This window comes from Moschus berezovskii, chromosome 22, assembly GCF_049115385.1.
Source record: "Moschus berezovskii isolate FMDL1 chromosome 22, NW_MosBer_1.0, whole genome shotgun sequence".
In the NCBI taxonomy this organism is placed as follows: Eukaryota; Metazoa; Chordata; class Mammalia; order Artiodactyla; family Moschidae; genus Moschus; species Moschus berezovskii.
This window is the reverse complement of record NC_142481.1, coordinates 7303355-7317141: the sequence shown is the minus strand read 5'-3', so window position 1 is coordinate 7317141 and position 13787 is coordinate 7303355. Positions and strand designations below refer to the sequence as shown.

The 13787-nt window shown below is 54.3% G+C and overlaps 1 protein-coding gene and 1 pseudogene across 2 annotated transcripts; both read left to right on the top strand.

The window, feature by feature from the left end:
- Positions 1–1381: 1381 nt before the first annotated feature.
- LOC129546332 (aurora kinase C-like) lies at positions 1382–4327 on the top strand (annotated as a pseudogene).
- Positions 4328–6118: 1791 nt separating this feature from the next.
- NR1H2 (nuclear receptor subfamily 1 group H member 2) lies at positions 6119–12722 on the top strand. Of its 2 annotated transcripts, XM_088830052.1 has the most exons (10): positions 6119–6273; positions 6386–6529; positions 7085–7146; positions 7230–7352; positions 7661–7951; positions 8033–8304; positions 8492–8671; positions 9341–9440; positions 11691–11899; positions 12152–12722. In XM_088830052.1, exons 2-10 carry the CDS (start codon positions 6477–6479, stop codon positions 12296–12298), a joined length of 1437 nt encoding a protein of 478 aa, XP_088686178.1. In that variant the 5' UTR covers positions 6119–6273; positions 6386–6476; the 3' UTR covers positions 12299–12722. The 2 variants fall into 2 exon arrangements, with proteins under 2 accessions (XP_088686178.1, XP_088686177.1); XM_088830051.1 differs by lacking the exon at positions 6119–6273 and having other exon boundaries at positions 6387–6527.
- Positions 12723–13787: the final 1065 nt, after the last annotated feature.

Sequence of the window (13787 nt, the reverse complement as noted above, 5' to 3'; positions counted from 1 at the left end):
AAGTAGAGGAGGTGAGGAAGTCAAGTAGAAAAGCTATTTATCTTGCAAAACAAGAGGGGATGTGTTAAAATTTCTCCTTTTGTGTAGTCATTCACAGGTAGGCTATTCTGTCTCTGTGAGTTCAACAAAGGCACTTTAATAGTCCCGAGAGGGCAGGTTTCCCTGAGGCAGGCCATTATGTATGATTATAATAATAAAAGCAAGGAAAAGAAAAAGTTAAAGTCAAAGAAACAGATCCAACAGGGAGTCAGAATTGGTTCTACCATGTGACACTGTGTGTATTTCTGATAGTGCTGAAGGTCAGCGCCCCTAAAGTGCCCATCCCCTCTTGTTCAAGGGTCAGCAGTATTGTAATAAGTACACGAGAGAGGAGAGAGCGAGTGCAGCTGTGGGTCCTTGCTCCTAGGCCAAATGGCCTGGACATTCCTGAGCTGGGGGAGGCAGGTGTACTGGGGCAGAGGACATAAGCCACTGGATATTAGGGGACAGAAGCACAAATGTCGGGGAGCTCCACCGAGGTGACCCTCACGTATGTTCCTGGAGAGAGGCCTGAGTAGGCAGGACGCTCAAGCTGGGTCAGGATGGGCTGCATGTGGCTGTGCAGGTTGTTGACAGCACAACCTACCCCGGCAGCTTCCTGCGGTTGATTTATAATCAGTCACATCTGCATTACGTCACTGAGTTCCTTTAGGCATTCAGGGATTTATATATTTGTTCATTCATTCAGCCTAGTCACATCACAAGGACTTCCCTGTAGCTCAAACGGTTAAGACTCTGCCTGTAATGAAGGAGATGAGGGTTCGATCCCTGGGTCGGGAAGATCCTCTGGCGAAGGGAACGGAAATCCACTCCAGTATTCTTGCCTGGAGAATCCCAGGGACAGAGAAGCCGGGCGGGCTACAGTCCTTGGGGTCGCAAAGCGTCGGGCACGACTAAGCGACTAACGTGTTCACATCCCAGCATCTCCAAGACGGCCCTGGCTTTCTCCCACTCTCTCCACTCCAGTCTTTGTGTCTCGGCCCTGCCTTCCAGACTCCGCGCTCTGTCCTCTCATTGGTCCAGGGCCCTCAGTCCCGCCCCCAAGTCACTGGGCGGGCGGAAGCGTTTATTCCTACCCCTTCCACTGGGTGCACTGCCTAAGCCTCAGTATATTTCAACCAACGGAAGTCAAGATACTCAGCCAATGGGGCTGGAGCACTTAATATAAAGAGTGTGCTCGTACGCTACAATGGAACCTCCAGGTGGTGTCCGCTCAGCCTCTGGGACCGCTCTGCGTGGGAGCAGGTCGTGATTGGAAGAAGCTCATCCTAAGTGTTCTCCTGCCTGGATACCCAGCTCCACAAGGCTCAGGAAGGCGCCCTCCTCACCACCCTCTCTTGTCATGAGCCACCAAAAAGCTGCTAGGAAGTCGAGCAGGGGTCAGCCCGCAGGTGAAAGGACCAGACAAAGAGGGTTTAGAGGAAAGGTCTGGTGTCAGCTGCTGGGGATGGGCGTGCACAGAAGAAAGTATGGACCCCTCTTTCCTTTTTTTTTAGTAGCTGCAACAGGTCAAACGGGGCCCAGCACCCCTATCGTGTGTCTTTGTTTTGAATCTGGAAGAGGAAGGGACCCGGAGATGAAGAGCAAGCTGCACGTGTCAAGTGTTGCCTCACGGGACTGACAGTTGTTGACCAGACACCCTGTCTGGGCCCTTGAGTAGGAACAGGGGTCCGGGGAGGGAAAAGTGAAAGAAAAAGGCGAGAGTGAAGGGTCCCCAACTCTCCACCCACCTCCTAAATTGAGGCTCTTTTCTTTCTCTCCTCTCAGGCAGCGTTTCACAATCGATGATTTTGAAATCGGGTGTCCTCTCGGCAAGGGAAAATTTGGGAATGTGTACCTGGCTCGCCTCAAGAAAAACCATTTCATTGTGGCCCTGAAAGTCCTCTTCAAGTCCCAGATAGAGAAGGAAGGACGGGAATACCAGTTGCGCAGGGAATGAAATCCAGGCGCACCTACAGTAAGGACAGTCTCTGTATGAATGAGATTCCCGTGCGTTTTTCCCCCTCACAGACTTCCAGCTGGAGCTGTTACTCTCCTGGCCCCAGCACAGTTTGCCCCCTTTGTGTGACCAGTCACGTGTAATATCATCATGAATTGGGCCTCTGGGAGGAGTCTTGACCCTTCCTCCTTTTGTCACCAGACACCACAATATCCTTTGCCTGAACAACTACTTCCATGATGCACGCCAGGTCTACCTGATTCTAGAATATGCTCCAAGGGGTGAGCTCTACAAGGAGCTACAAAAGAGCCACACGTTTGATGAACAGCGTACAGCCACGGTGAGGCAGAGGAGGCTCAGGGCTAGGGTTCATGAGTTTCCTGTGGGCTGATGGGGGTCACTGCTTATGGCTTTCATGAGGGTTCAGATTGCTTCTTTTTTAAAAAAAAAACTTTTATGAATTAATGAATTGATTTATGGCTGTGCAGGGTCTTTGTTGCCATGTGGGACTTTACTTGCACCGGCTTCTCATTGCAGTGGCTTCTCTTGTGAAGCATGGGCTCTAGGGCATGTAGGCTCAGCAGTTGTGGCGCACTGGCTTAGTTGCTCTGTAGCATGTGGAATCTTCCCAGATGAGGACTCGAACCTGTGTCCCCTGCATTGGCAGGTGGATTCTTTACTACTGGACCACCAGGGAAGTCCTGAATTGATTTTTTTCTATCAGTTTTACATAGTGACTCATATCCTACAATTTTACATTTGGATACCCTATGGCATCACTAACTCAATTTGAGTAAGCTCCGGGAGTTGGCGATGGACAGGGAGGCCTGGCGTGCTGCAGTCCATGGGGTCGCAAAGAGTCGGACAAGACTGAGCGACTGAACTGAACTGAACTGAATAATTACCCCCGGGATATTAATAAGTAGTGTGTATAAGTTTGCATTCTTTGGTTGTAAGCAACAGAATGTAACTGCATTACCTTACGGAAAGAAACATGAAAGGCTGCAAGGGAGTTCACTGAGTAAATGAATGAAACTGACTTAGAAAGCCAGGCATTTTTGGAGGGCTCTGGGTGGGAATGACAGCCGTCATCATCCCACGGCCCGCTTCATTTCCAGACTGCTTTTTCTTTGCTTACACAGGTAATGGAGGAGTTGGCAGATGCTCTGACCTACTGCCATGAAAAGAAGGTGATTCACAGGGATATTAAGCCAGAGAACCTGCTGCTGAGGCTCATGGGTGAGGTGAAGATGGCAGACTTTGGCTGGTCTGTGCACACGCCCTCTCTAAGGTAGGACAGGCGGTGGGCACCCTGGGTGCCAGTTAAGACTGATCCAATTTAATTCATTTCACATGTAAGACCCAGCTACAAACCTGGGTTTGTATTTCAATGCTGCCTTTTGAAATGCATATGTTAATAAGTATTGCAGACTGAAAGAATATGGTTCAACTATATCTTCTATTTTTTAATGTTTACATAAAATTTTACCAATAAATTTCCATGTAAGTACATTAAGAATGATTGTGCCATAATTCCAGGAATTTTTTACTCTATTAATAAACCATAATTAATTTACTTGGTCCCTCTTGGTGGACCATCAATTTGTTCCAAAACTTACTGGATCATGAGCTAAATAATGTAGGAAGAATCTCAGAATATGGAATTGTTGGTCCCAGGACTTGCCTTCTCTGAACCTTAATTCATATGAAAACTTGGTGTTTCCAAGTTCCTGTGCTTGAGAGGGGATTGCCCAGGACTAGATGCTGGGGAAGTAGGGTGTCCCTTCTACCGAGCCTCCACTTAATGTTACTTTCTCTCGGAGAAAGACCATGTGTGGGACGCTGGACTACTTGCCCCCAGAAATGATTGAGGGGAGAACATACAATGAGAAGGTAGATCTATGGTGCCTAGGGGTGCTCTGTGACGAGCTGCTGGTGGGAAATCCGCCCTTTGAGAGCGCCTTCCATAATGAGACCTACAGACGCATCCTCCAGGTGGGATGGCCAAACTCTGGGCATTCATGCGGGAGCTGGGGGTGAGGGGTGGCTGGGAGCCTGGGGCATACACAAAGGTGGTCTATCATCCCAGCCAGTGCCTTGAATGGACCAAGGAAACTAACCATACTTCTCTTTCTTCTCTGGCCTCATCAGGTAGACATAAGATTTCCTGCATCAATATCTTTGGGGGCTCGGGACCTGATCTCCAGGCTTCTCAGATACCAGCCCTCGGAGCGGCTACCCTTGGCTCAGGTCTTGAAGCACCCATGGGTCCGGGCTCACTCTCAGAGGGTGCTGCCCCCAGCTGCTCAAATGGCTTCCTTAGCCCTGTCCACCCATATTCTTTTGTGATTGCTTGTGGAACACCGTGGCTCTGGCATCTCATCTGTCTTTTGTTTCTTCGCTTGTAAGATGCATCATGCTAGTTAATAAGGGCTGCCCTTGTGGCTCACCTGGTAAAGAATCTGCCTGCAATGCGGGAGACCTGGGTTCGATCCCTGGATTGGGAAGATTCCCTGGAGAGGGGAAAGGCTACCCACTCCAGTATTCTGACCTGGAGAATTCCATGGACTGTATAGTCCATGGGATCACAGAGTCAGACATGACTAAGCAATTTTTACCGTTAATAAAGGTCAAATCATTTTATTTATTTATTTTTGGCTGTGCTGGGTCATTGTTGCTTAGGATGGGCTTTCTCTAGTTTCCACAAGCAGAGGCTACACTTGATGTGGTGTGCTGGCATCAGTAGTTGTTGCCCATGAGCTTAGTTGGTTCTCTGCATAGAATCTTCCCAGACCAGGGATAGAACCAGTGTGCCCTGCACTGGCAGGCAGACTGTTATCCACTGTGCCACCAGGGAAATCCAAAGCTGAATCATCTTGTACCAGGTCTCTTTCTAAAAAAAAAAAAAAAAAGTATTTATTTCACTGCATTGGGTCTCAGTTCAGATCTTCACTACATCATGCTGGATCTTTTGGTCAGGCGTGGGCTCTGTGGTGGCAGGAAGGCTCTGGAACACGTGGGCTTAGTTGCTCCTGCCCTCCTCCCCCCACTGGGATCCTAGTTCCCTGACCAGGGATGGGACCCTCATTCCCTGCATTGCAAGTTGGATTTATTTTCAATATATTTATTTGGCTGCACTGTGCCTTAGTGGCGTGTGGGAGCAGGTTCCCCTAGAAGGGATCGAACCCAGGCCCCCTGAACTAGAAGCCTGGAATCCTAGCCACTGGACCACCGGAGAAGTCCCACCAAATTATTTTTAAAATATGGTTTTACTAGGTCTAGGTTGGAAATTTCACTTATTTGAAACCGGGTGTTCATTGGAAGGACTGATGCTAAAGCTGAAACTGCAATACTTTGGCCACCTCATGCGACGAGTTGCCTCACTGGAAAAGGCTCTGATGCTGGGAAAGGTTGGGGGCGGGAGGAGAAGGGGACGACAGAGAATGAGATGACTGGATGGCATCACCGACTCTATGGACATGAGTTTGAGTGAACTCCGGGAGTTGGTGATGGATAGGGAGGCCTGGTACTGTGATTCACGGGGTCACAGAGAGTCGGACACGACTGAGCGACTGGACTGAACTGAACTGAACTGAAGCAGCTCTCCTCCAAAATCAGAAAACTTAACACAACTTAAAAAAGACAAACATGCTTTTGATCAGCCGTGTGCCAAAAGGAGGGGCAGCTGGGGAGGTGATGCCGAGTAAACCTTTGGCCCTCGAGCGAGAGATGTACAAGGCAGAGTTTAAGGCCACTCAGGGCGGGGCGGGAAGATTTGGGACTCACCACGCCGCCCTGGTGGCTCAGACGGTAAAGAATCCGGCTGCAACGCATGAGACCTGGGTTCAATCCCTGGGCTGGGACGATCCCCTGGAGAAGAAAACGGGTATCGAGTATTCTGGCCTGGAGAATTGCAATGGACAGAAGAGCCTGGTGAGCTGCAGTCCATGGGGTCGCTAAGAGTGGGGACACGACTGAGCTACTTTGACTTTCACGCCGCCCTGCTGCCCAATATTTGACTGAATGGGTCAGGAACTCTTCCGCCCGCTCTCATCCTAGTTACCCGGATACGCAAACTTCCGGTGGGTCCACGACTTCCACGCGGGGCAGCCCATTAGGCTCTCCCCGGACGAACCGGAACTTCGTCACCCCGACTACCCGCCCGCTCCCGGAAGTGACGCACGGTGGGGTTGCCGGAAGAAGTGGCGAAGTTACTTTTGAGGGGAACTGAGTCGCGGCGGCGTGCCAGGGGCTACGGAGAAGGAAGAGAAGGCAGAGCAAGGGGACGGAAGCAGGTGCACTCAAGTGTGGGGCGACCCGGGAGGAGCCCTGGGCCTGGGGCTTCCCGGCGTTCCCCGCGCTGCTTGGCTCAGCCCCCTTCTCTCCTTCCACCTTCTCCCCTCCTAGTTCGCGCCGCCTCCCCCCGGCTGTTTCCAAGGCAACGGGAGTAGGGGACCCCTCCCAAGAGAAGCCGCCCACGAGACCCTCGCGCGCAGCCATGAGCCCCGCCCCCCACTGCTGTTCGGAGAGGGGCGGGACCTGGAGAGAGGTGTGAGGGCGGAGCATGATGGGAGGAGGGCGGGGGGCCTTGATGGGCGCAGGTGGGGCGGGGCTTAGAAGGAAAAGATGTGGACGGAGCATGATGGGAGGAGGTGGGGGGTCGTGATGGGCGCAGATGGGGCGGGGTCTAGAAGGAAATGATGTGGGCGGAGCATTATGGACGGAGCTGGGGTCCGAAGGAGAGATGGGGGTGCTTCCTCGGCGGAGGTGGGGTGAAGCTGTAGGGGAAAGAGGAAGTGAGGGCGGAGCCCTCGAAGCCGAAGGGATAGTGTCTGGAAAAATCCTGTGGGCGAGGTCTGGAATGGATGGAGCCTAAAAGAGAGGGGCTGACACTAGGGAAGGGCGGGGCTTGAGACCCAGCCGAAGGCTGTCCTGGAGCAGAAAGGGGGCTGGCGCTATTAGAATTGGATGGGAGGGTCTGTAGGCTGGCAGAGACTAAGAGTGTGAGAGAAGGAGGAAAGAGAGGTTCCCTCATTAAGACCTGTGGCTGGCCTACTATGACCCTCACTGGCCCCACAAGGCTCTCTGCCCCTCTGTGTCCTGCAGGCTGCTCCGTGACCCCACCATGTCCACCCCCACCACGAATTCCGTGGACACCCCCTTGCCTGGTGAGTGACCCCCCCTCCCCCAACACAGCTATTCTCCCATCAGGTTATTGTCAGCTGAAACTCACCGTGTCTCCCTCTCCCAGGAAATGGCCCCAGCACCCCCTCTTCTTCACCTGGGGGAAAAGAGGATGGTCCTGAACCATGCCCTGGAGGGGCGGATCCTGATGTCCCAAGCAGTGATGGGGCCGACTCAGCCTCTGTTGTGGGTGAGACAGGGTCCAGGGACATGGGTTGGGAGTTGGTATGGAGGAGTCTAGGAGGAGAGAAAGATCAGATATGGGGATGGCCAGCTCCAGCGTCTTGCTGACTTTTTTTCTTCTGTTAGTTCTTGGTATCTCTTATTTTGACCCATTCTTTGGGATTCACTGACACACATCTTTCCCTCCGAATCACCCTCTCCGTGGGTCCCCCACCACACTCTTGATTCATTGCCTCTGATCTCTCATGGACCTGTCCCTCTGGCTGCTGTTTATCCCTGTGGCTCTGTCTCATGGCTTCTGTCCACCCACGCCAGTCATCCTGGACGCAGCAGAGGAGCCGGAGCGCAAGCGAAAGAAAGGCCCAGCTCCAAAGATGCTGGGCGACGAGCTGTGCCAAGTGTGCGGGGACACAGCCTCCGGCTTCCACTACAACGTGCTCAGCTGTGAAGGCTGCAAGGGCTTCTTCCGCCGAAGTGTGATCCGAGGCGGGGCCGGGCGCTACGCCTGCCGGGGCGGTGGCACCTGCCAAATGGACGCCTTCATGCGGCGCAAGTGCCAGCAGTGCCGGCTGCGGAAATGCAAGGAGGCAGGGATGCGGGAGCAGTGTGAGTCCTGGGGAGGGAGCAGGGCCAGGCCGCCCCTGCCCAGCCCTGGGGCCTCTGCTGAGGCCTGTGTCTCCCCACCAGGCGTCCTCTCCAAAGAACAGATCCGGAAGAAGAAGATTCGGAAGCAGCAGCAGCAGCAGCAGTCGTCACCCACGGGGCCAGGAGTCAGCAGCAGCAGCAGCCCAGCCTCTGGGCCTGGGGCCTCCCCTGGAGGGTCCGACGTGGGTGGCCAGGGCTCCGGAGAAGGTGAAGGTGTCCAGTTAACAGCTGCTCAGGAACTAATGATCCAGCAGTTGGTGGCGGCCCAGCTGCAGTGCAATAAACGCTCCTTCTCTGACCAGCCCAAAGTCACGGTACGGCCCCTTCCGCAGCCTCGAGGGATGATGCACCCAGCGTGCTCAAGTCGACAGGGCCACAGTCGAGCGACAGGGCACAGGGAGAGAATGAGGCTCCAGAGAACAGGCGCTTTGAGACAGGGTAGCCTTGGGCTCACGGGAGATGTCCTGATAGTAACCTGCCCGCCCCCACCCGTGTCCCCAGCCCTGGCCCTTGGGTGCAGACCCGCAGTCCCGTGATGCTCGCCAGCAGCGTTTCGCCCACTTCACGGAGCTGGCCATCATCTCCGTGCAGGAGATCGTGGACTTCGCCAAGCAGGTGCCTGGCTTCCTGCAGCTGGGTCGTGAAGACCAGATTGCCCTCCTGAAGGCCTCTACCATCGAGGTAACGGCCAGCCTGCCCAGCCTCAGGGAGGCTGTTCCATCCTGCCCTCGAGGAAGTCCCGAGATAATCCCCGGGAGAGATGTTGGGAGCGCAGGGACAAAGGAGACTCTAGGCCTTGCCCCGGTGGGGGTGGTAGTCTCCAGGAGAACGTCAAATGATAAATAAGTCATCAGAGCCTCCTGTGAGGTGAGGAGAGAAAGAAAACAGGACCTGAGATGGAGAATAATTGAGGGTTGCGCTGGAGGGCCACACTTCAGGGAGCATGCTGACAAGGCTTGTTCAGGGAGTTGATGTTTGAACCAAAACCATGGTAATGAGTAAGTGCTGAGTGTCTAATGTATGCCAGGCCCTATTCCAAGTGCTAGTGGTGTGGTTGTGAACAGAACAGTCTGAAAGCTCTGCCCTGTGCCTCATAAGCACCTGGGGAGAGTGTCCTGAGTGGTGAAGGCTGGGGGTGCCGAACCTGGGGAAGGGAGAGAACTTGGAGTATCCAGCGTGCTGGCTGCAGGCCCTGTGGCTGAGAGATAATGGGGTGGGGTGGGGACAGGCAGGGAATGATCCTAGCAAGATTGGGTCCTCCCATTCAGGCCAGCAGAGGAAGGACAGTGGCTGAGGAGTCACAGGGCTCCTCCAGCCCCTGCCCACCCCTCTTCCCTCCGCTGCCCTCAGATCATGCTGCTGGAGACGGCCAGACGCTACAACCACGAGACCGAGTGCATCACCTTCCTAAAGGACTTCACCTACAGCAAGGACGACTTCCACCGCGCGGGTACGGCCAAGTGCAGGCTGGGCAGTGGGGTCCCTGCTGGCCAGGAGACCCAGGGCCTCACATCCCTGTCTGAGCTTCCATCTCTTCACCTCCCAACTAGGGTGAGGGCTGAGCCCACCCACCTCACAGTGAGAGCTAAGAGCACAGTGAGATTACTGAGCCCTGACTCTGCACAGGGCGGGCATGTGCAGGATGCGACAGAGGGTTGTGTGCTGTCGCATAGGGCATCTTGGTAGGAATTAAGGAAAGACACTCTGCTCCCCAGCCCTGGTATCATGTGACGGAGGCTAGATCTCAGTCCATTGGGAAATGCGCAACCTCCCCAACTGTACAGGGCAGCCCTGGCCCCTATACTCTAAGAGCACCTCCCTGGGGATTTAACCGAGGCGATGGGCTTCTGGAGATAGTGTGGCTCAGTGGGACCAGAAGAAAAGGGAGGTGGGGAGTAGCGTTAGTTACCAGGGAATACAAGTGCAGGGCCTCACTCTCTCCGCCTCTGGGCATTCTCAGCGAGTCCTGCTTTCTCCTGTCACCTCTCCATGGGGCACTTCTCTGTACTCCTGGACATCTGCTCCTCACCCCATCTTTCCTGGCTCTCCCAACACCCGGGGCAGTCCCAGTAACCCTTTGAGTATAAGCTCGGCAGGGGAGCACTGAGGGTTGGGAGAGTGTTTCTGGCAGGGGTCTCAGCATGTGCAGAGGTCCTGGGGTGGGGAAGAGCGGGTGGTTTTAAGGAACCGCAGGGAGGTTCGGGCAACTGCAGCACAGTGAGATGCAGCTGGAGCGGAGGTTGGTTCCCCGCCGCCCCATCCTCTGCCATTGCCACAGTCCAGGCCTTAGCTGGCCCTTCCGGGAACATCGCAGGGCCCCTTGCTGGGCTTCTACCTCCACCCCAGCCTGGTGTGTTTGTTCACAGTCATCAGAAGGATCCAGTTAACAACCATGTTAGCTCACGTCCGTCCTGTGCTCAGCACCATCCGTGGCTCCCATCACACTGGGAGAAAAGCCAGAGCCCTCACCGGGCCCACAGGCCCTTCAGGGCGTGGCCTCATCCTTCCCCGCCCTCATCTCCACCCCCCACCCTCCTCTAGCCATGTTGGCTTCCCTGTTATTTGACCCACCAAACGTGCTGTCGCCTCACAGCTTCTGTGTTTGCTGGTCCCCCTTTCCAGAACTAGGTTGACCATCTTGTCCTGGTTTGCGTGGGACCTTCCAAGCTTTTCTTACTTTTTAAAATTAACTTATTTGTTTTTAGCTGCACTGGGCCTTCGTTGCTCTGCGTGGGCTTTCTCTAGGTGCCTTGCGCAGGGTTCTCGTGTGTGTGATGGGCTGTAGGCAGGTGGGCTCAGTAGTTGCAGTGCATGGGTTTAGTTGCCCTGCAGCATGTGCTGTCTTCCTGGACCAGGGATCAAACCTGTGTCCCCTGCATTGGCATGCTGATTCTTAGCCACTCTGCCACGAGGCAAGGCTCCTGAGCTTTAATACTCAACGTCCCAGGGCCTAGGAAGCCTAGTCCCAGGCAAAACAGACTGGTAGCGCCCTCCCTGGAACACTTGCACATCCTGGTAACTCCCTCCCCTCTGTCGAGCTGGACACGCTGCAGCTAGGGAGGCCTTCCAACACGCACCTTGTGGCGACTCTCATGTCTAAGATGTGGACGTGATTCTCTCCGTTACCCTCCCTGCATTCTCGATCCATAGAACTAGAATCATCTCACAGGGTGGATGGCGTACTTACAGACTTATCTGTCCCTTCAAGCCCCAAATGCAAGTGCCACAAGAGCAGGGGGCTTTGTCTTACAAATGTCTCTGCCCGGGACCTGATGTGCAGTGGGTGCTCAGTCAAGTTTGATGAATGAATGAGTCACACCTGAAAATGAGTTCCGCTTCACTGCGAGAGCAGGGGATGCCACCTCAGGGGGCGATGTAAGGTGACCTGGGATTAAACATCTTTCCTTTTCCAGAGGAGAGGTACCAGGAAGGCCAGGAAGGAAGCGAAACAGGTGACGGGTTGGTAGAAACTTCTGAATAAATGTTCACGCTCATTACTCATTGCTTCATTCAGGCGAGACATATGGCATGCCCACGATGTGCCAAGCCTTTGATGGGCAGAGGGGTTACAGGGTGGCCGGCACTCTCTACCTGCTGCTGTTTCCCTCGCTCTGCCAACGGTGGGCAATACCAGTGGCCGGGTATGGGGGACAGTTTTAGGATCAGAGTGTTCATCAGAGCCGGTCTCCTGCCTCCGCAGGCCTGCAGGTGGAATTCATCAACCCCATCTTTGAGTTCTCGCGGGCCATGAGGCGTCTGGGCCTGGACGACGCTGAGTACGCCCTGCTCATCGCCATCAACATCTTCTCAGCCGACCGGCCCAATGTGCAGGAGCCCAGCCGGGTTGAGGCCCTGCAGCAGCCCTACGTGGACGCGCTGTTGTCTTACACCCGCATCAAGAGGCCACAGGTACCAGAGCTCAGACCCTCCTGAGGAAGTCTAGACCCATATAGGGTTGGCTTCCTACATCCCTGGCTCCCTCCAGCAGCTGGGTTCTGATCAGTGTCCTCTCAGAAGCCTGTCCTCGAGGCCCCTGTGCCCTCATCAAGGAGTCAGGCCAACTCCACGCCTAGGGGCCCCACACTGCCTCTCTGGGGTGGGAGGGCCCTCCTGGTTGTCGGGTGGGCCACCCCGCGCCCACCCCTTCCTGTCCCCTTGCAGGACCAGCTGCGCTTCCCCCGCATGCTGATGAAGCTTGTGAGCCTGCGCACACTCAGCTCCGTGCACTCGGAGCAGGTCTTCGCCCTGCGGCTCCAGGACAAGAAGCTGCCGCCTCTGCTGTCTGAGATCTGGGACGTCCATGAGTGAGGGGCCCGGCCACCCCGCCCCACCGCCTGCACACCCCCAATGACTGGACACTGGGGTGGGAAGGAACTGGGCTGGGTCTGGGCTCCCGCCCTGTGGCTTGGAGCTCAAGCCTTGGCCCCCGCCAGCCCTCAGGATGAGCCCCAGTCGGGGTCCAGGAGCCTCCCTGCCTGCCCACTGAGTCTTCCTGGGAGGGCTGGAGGCGGTCATGGGTCCTGACCTCTGACCTCTCCCAGCACTCCCAGTTGCCCTCCCCGCCCAGCTTACACCTCAAGCCTACCATGCAGTGCACCTTGAACGGAGGCAGGAGGGCCTGTGGCTCTCCCACAGCCCGAGAGACCACAGGCTTCCCGCTCTGCTCCTTTTATTTAATAAAAACTAAAAAAAACAAAACAAAAAGAGGAAAATAAAGTATGACTAGAAACTTGCGCTGATTCAGAATGAGTGAGGTGGGGATGGGGTGCCAGGGTCTTCATGGAACCAAACCCCCAGATCTGGTGCTGGACTAGGGAGGTTTCAGGGTGATATGACTAGGTGCTCTGGGGGCCCAGGAGAGGCCCTGACAACCTCAGGGTCATCTGGTGGTTGGAGCCCGCTCCTGAAGATCAGGGAGGATTTAAGTGGAGGAGGGCATGGGGCTTTCATTCAATCAACAAGTATTGGCCGAGGCTGCTTTGTGGGCCAGGCACTGTGCTGGCCATTCTCAGGACACAGATGTTATGCGTTCAACAGATGAGCATGGAGCATTTGTGCTGTGCTGTGGTTAGTCCCTGAGTTGTGTCCAACTCTGTGACCTCATGGACTGTAGCCCGCCAGACTCCTCTGTCCGTGGGGATTCTCCAGGCAGGAATACTGGAGTGGGTTGCCATATGCTCCTCCAGGGGATATTCCTAACCCAGGGATCAAACCCAGGTCTCCCGCATTGCAGGCAGATTCTTTACCGTCTGAGCCACTGAGGAAGCCCCATGGAGCATTTACTATGTGCCAAATATACTCTCAGGCACTGGCAACATCTGTGAACAAGATAAAGTCTCTCTTTGCAGCTACTGTGGAAAATAGTATGGAGGTTTCTCGAAACTGTAAAACTAGAGGAATTGCTTGGCAGTCCAGTGGTTAGGTCTCTGGGTTCAGTGACTGGTTGGGGAACTAAGATCCCACATGCCATTCATTGGGGTAAAAAAAAAAAAAAGCTAAAACTAGAACTTTGTCACAGGACTCAGCAATCCCACTCCTGGATATATATTCAAAAAGCCCCAAACACTAAATTTGAAAGGATACACACACCTCAATGTTCGGAGCAATATTATTTACAATTGCCAAGATACGGAAGTGACCCAAGTGTTCATCAACAGCTGAATGGAAGAAGGCGACATACATGCATACAGAATGGGACACTATTCAGTCATCAAACAGTGAAATTTTGCTATCTGCAGCAACATGGATGGACTTGGAGGGCTTTGCTGCTGCTGCTGCTGCTAAGTCGCTTCAGTTG

Coding starts and splice junctions, on each gene's coding strand:
- NR1H2 (XM_088830052.1), top strand. CDS start 6,477: ATGAGCCCCGCCCCCCACTGCTGTTCGGAGAGGGGCGGGACCTGGAGA. Junction 6,530..7,084: donor GGCGGGACCTGGAGAGAGGT/GTGAGGGCGGAG, acceptor TGTGTCCTGCAG/GCTGCTCCGTGACCCCACCA. Junction 8,672..9,340: donor TGAAGGCCTCTACCATCGAG/GTAACGGCCAGC, acceptor CGCTGCCCTCAG/ATCATGCTGCTGGAGACGGC.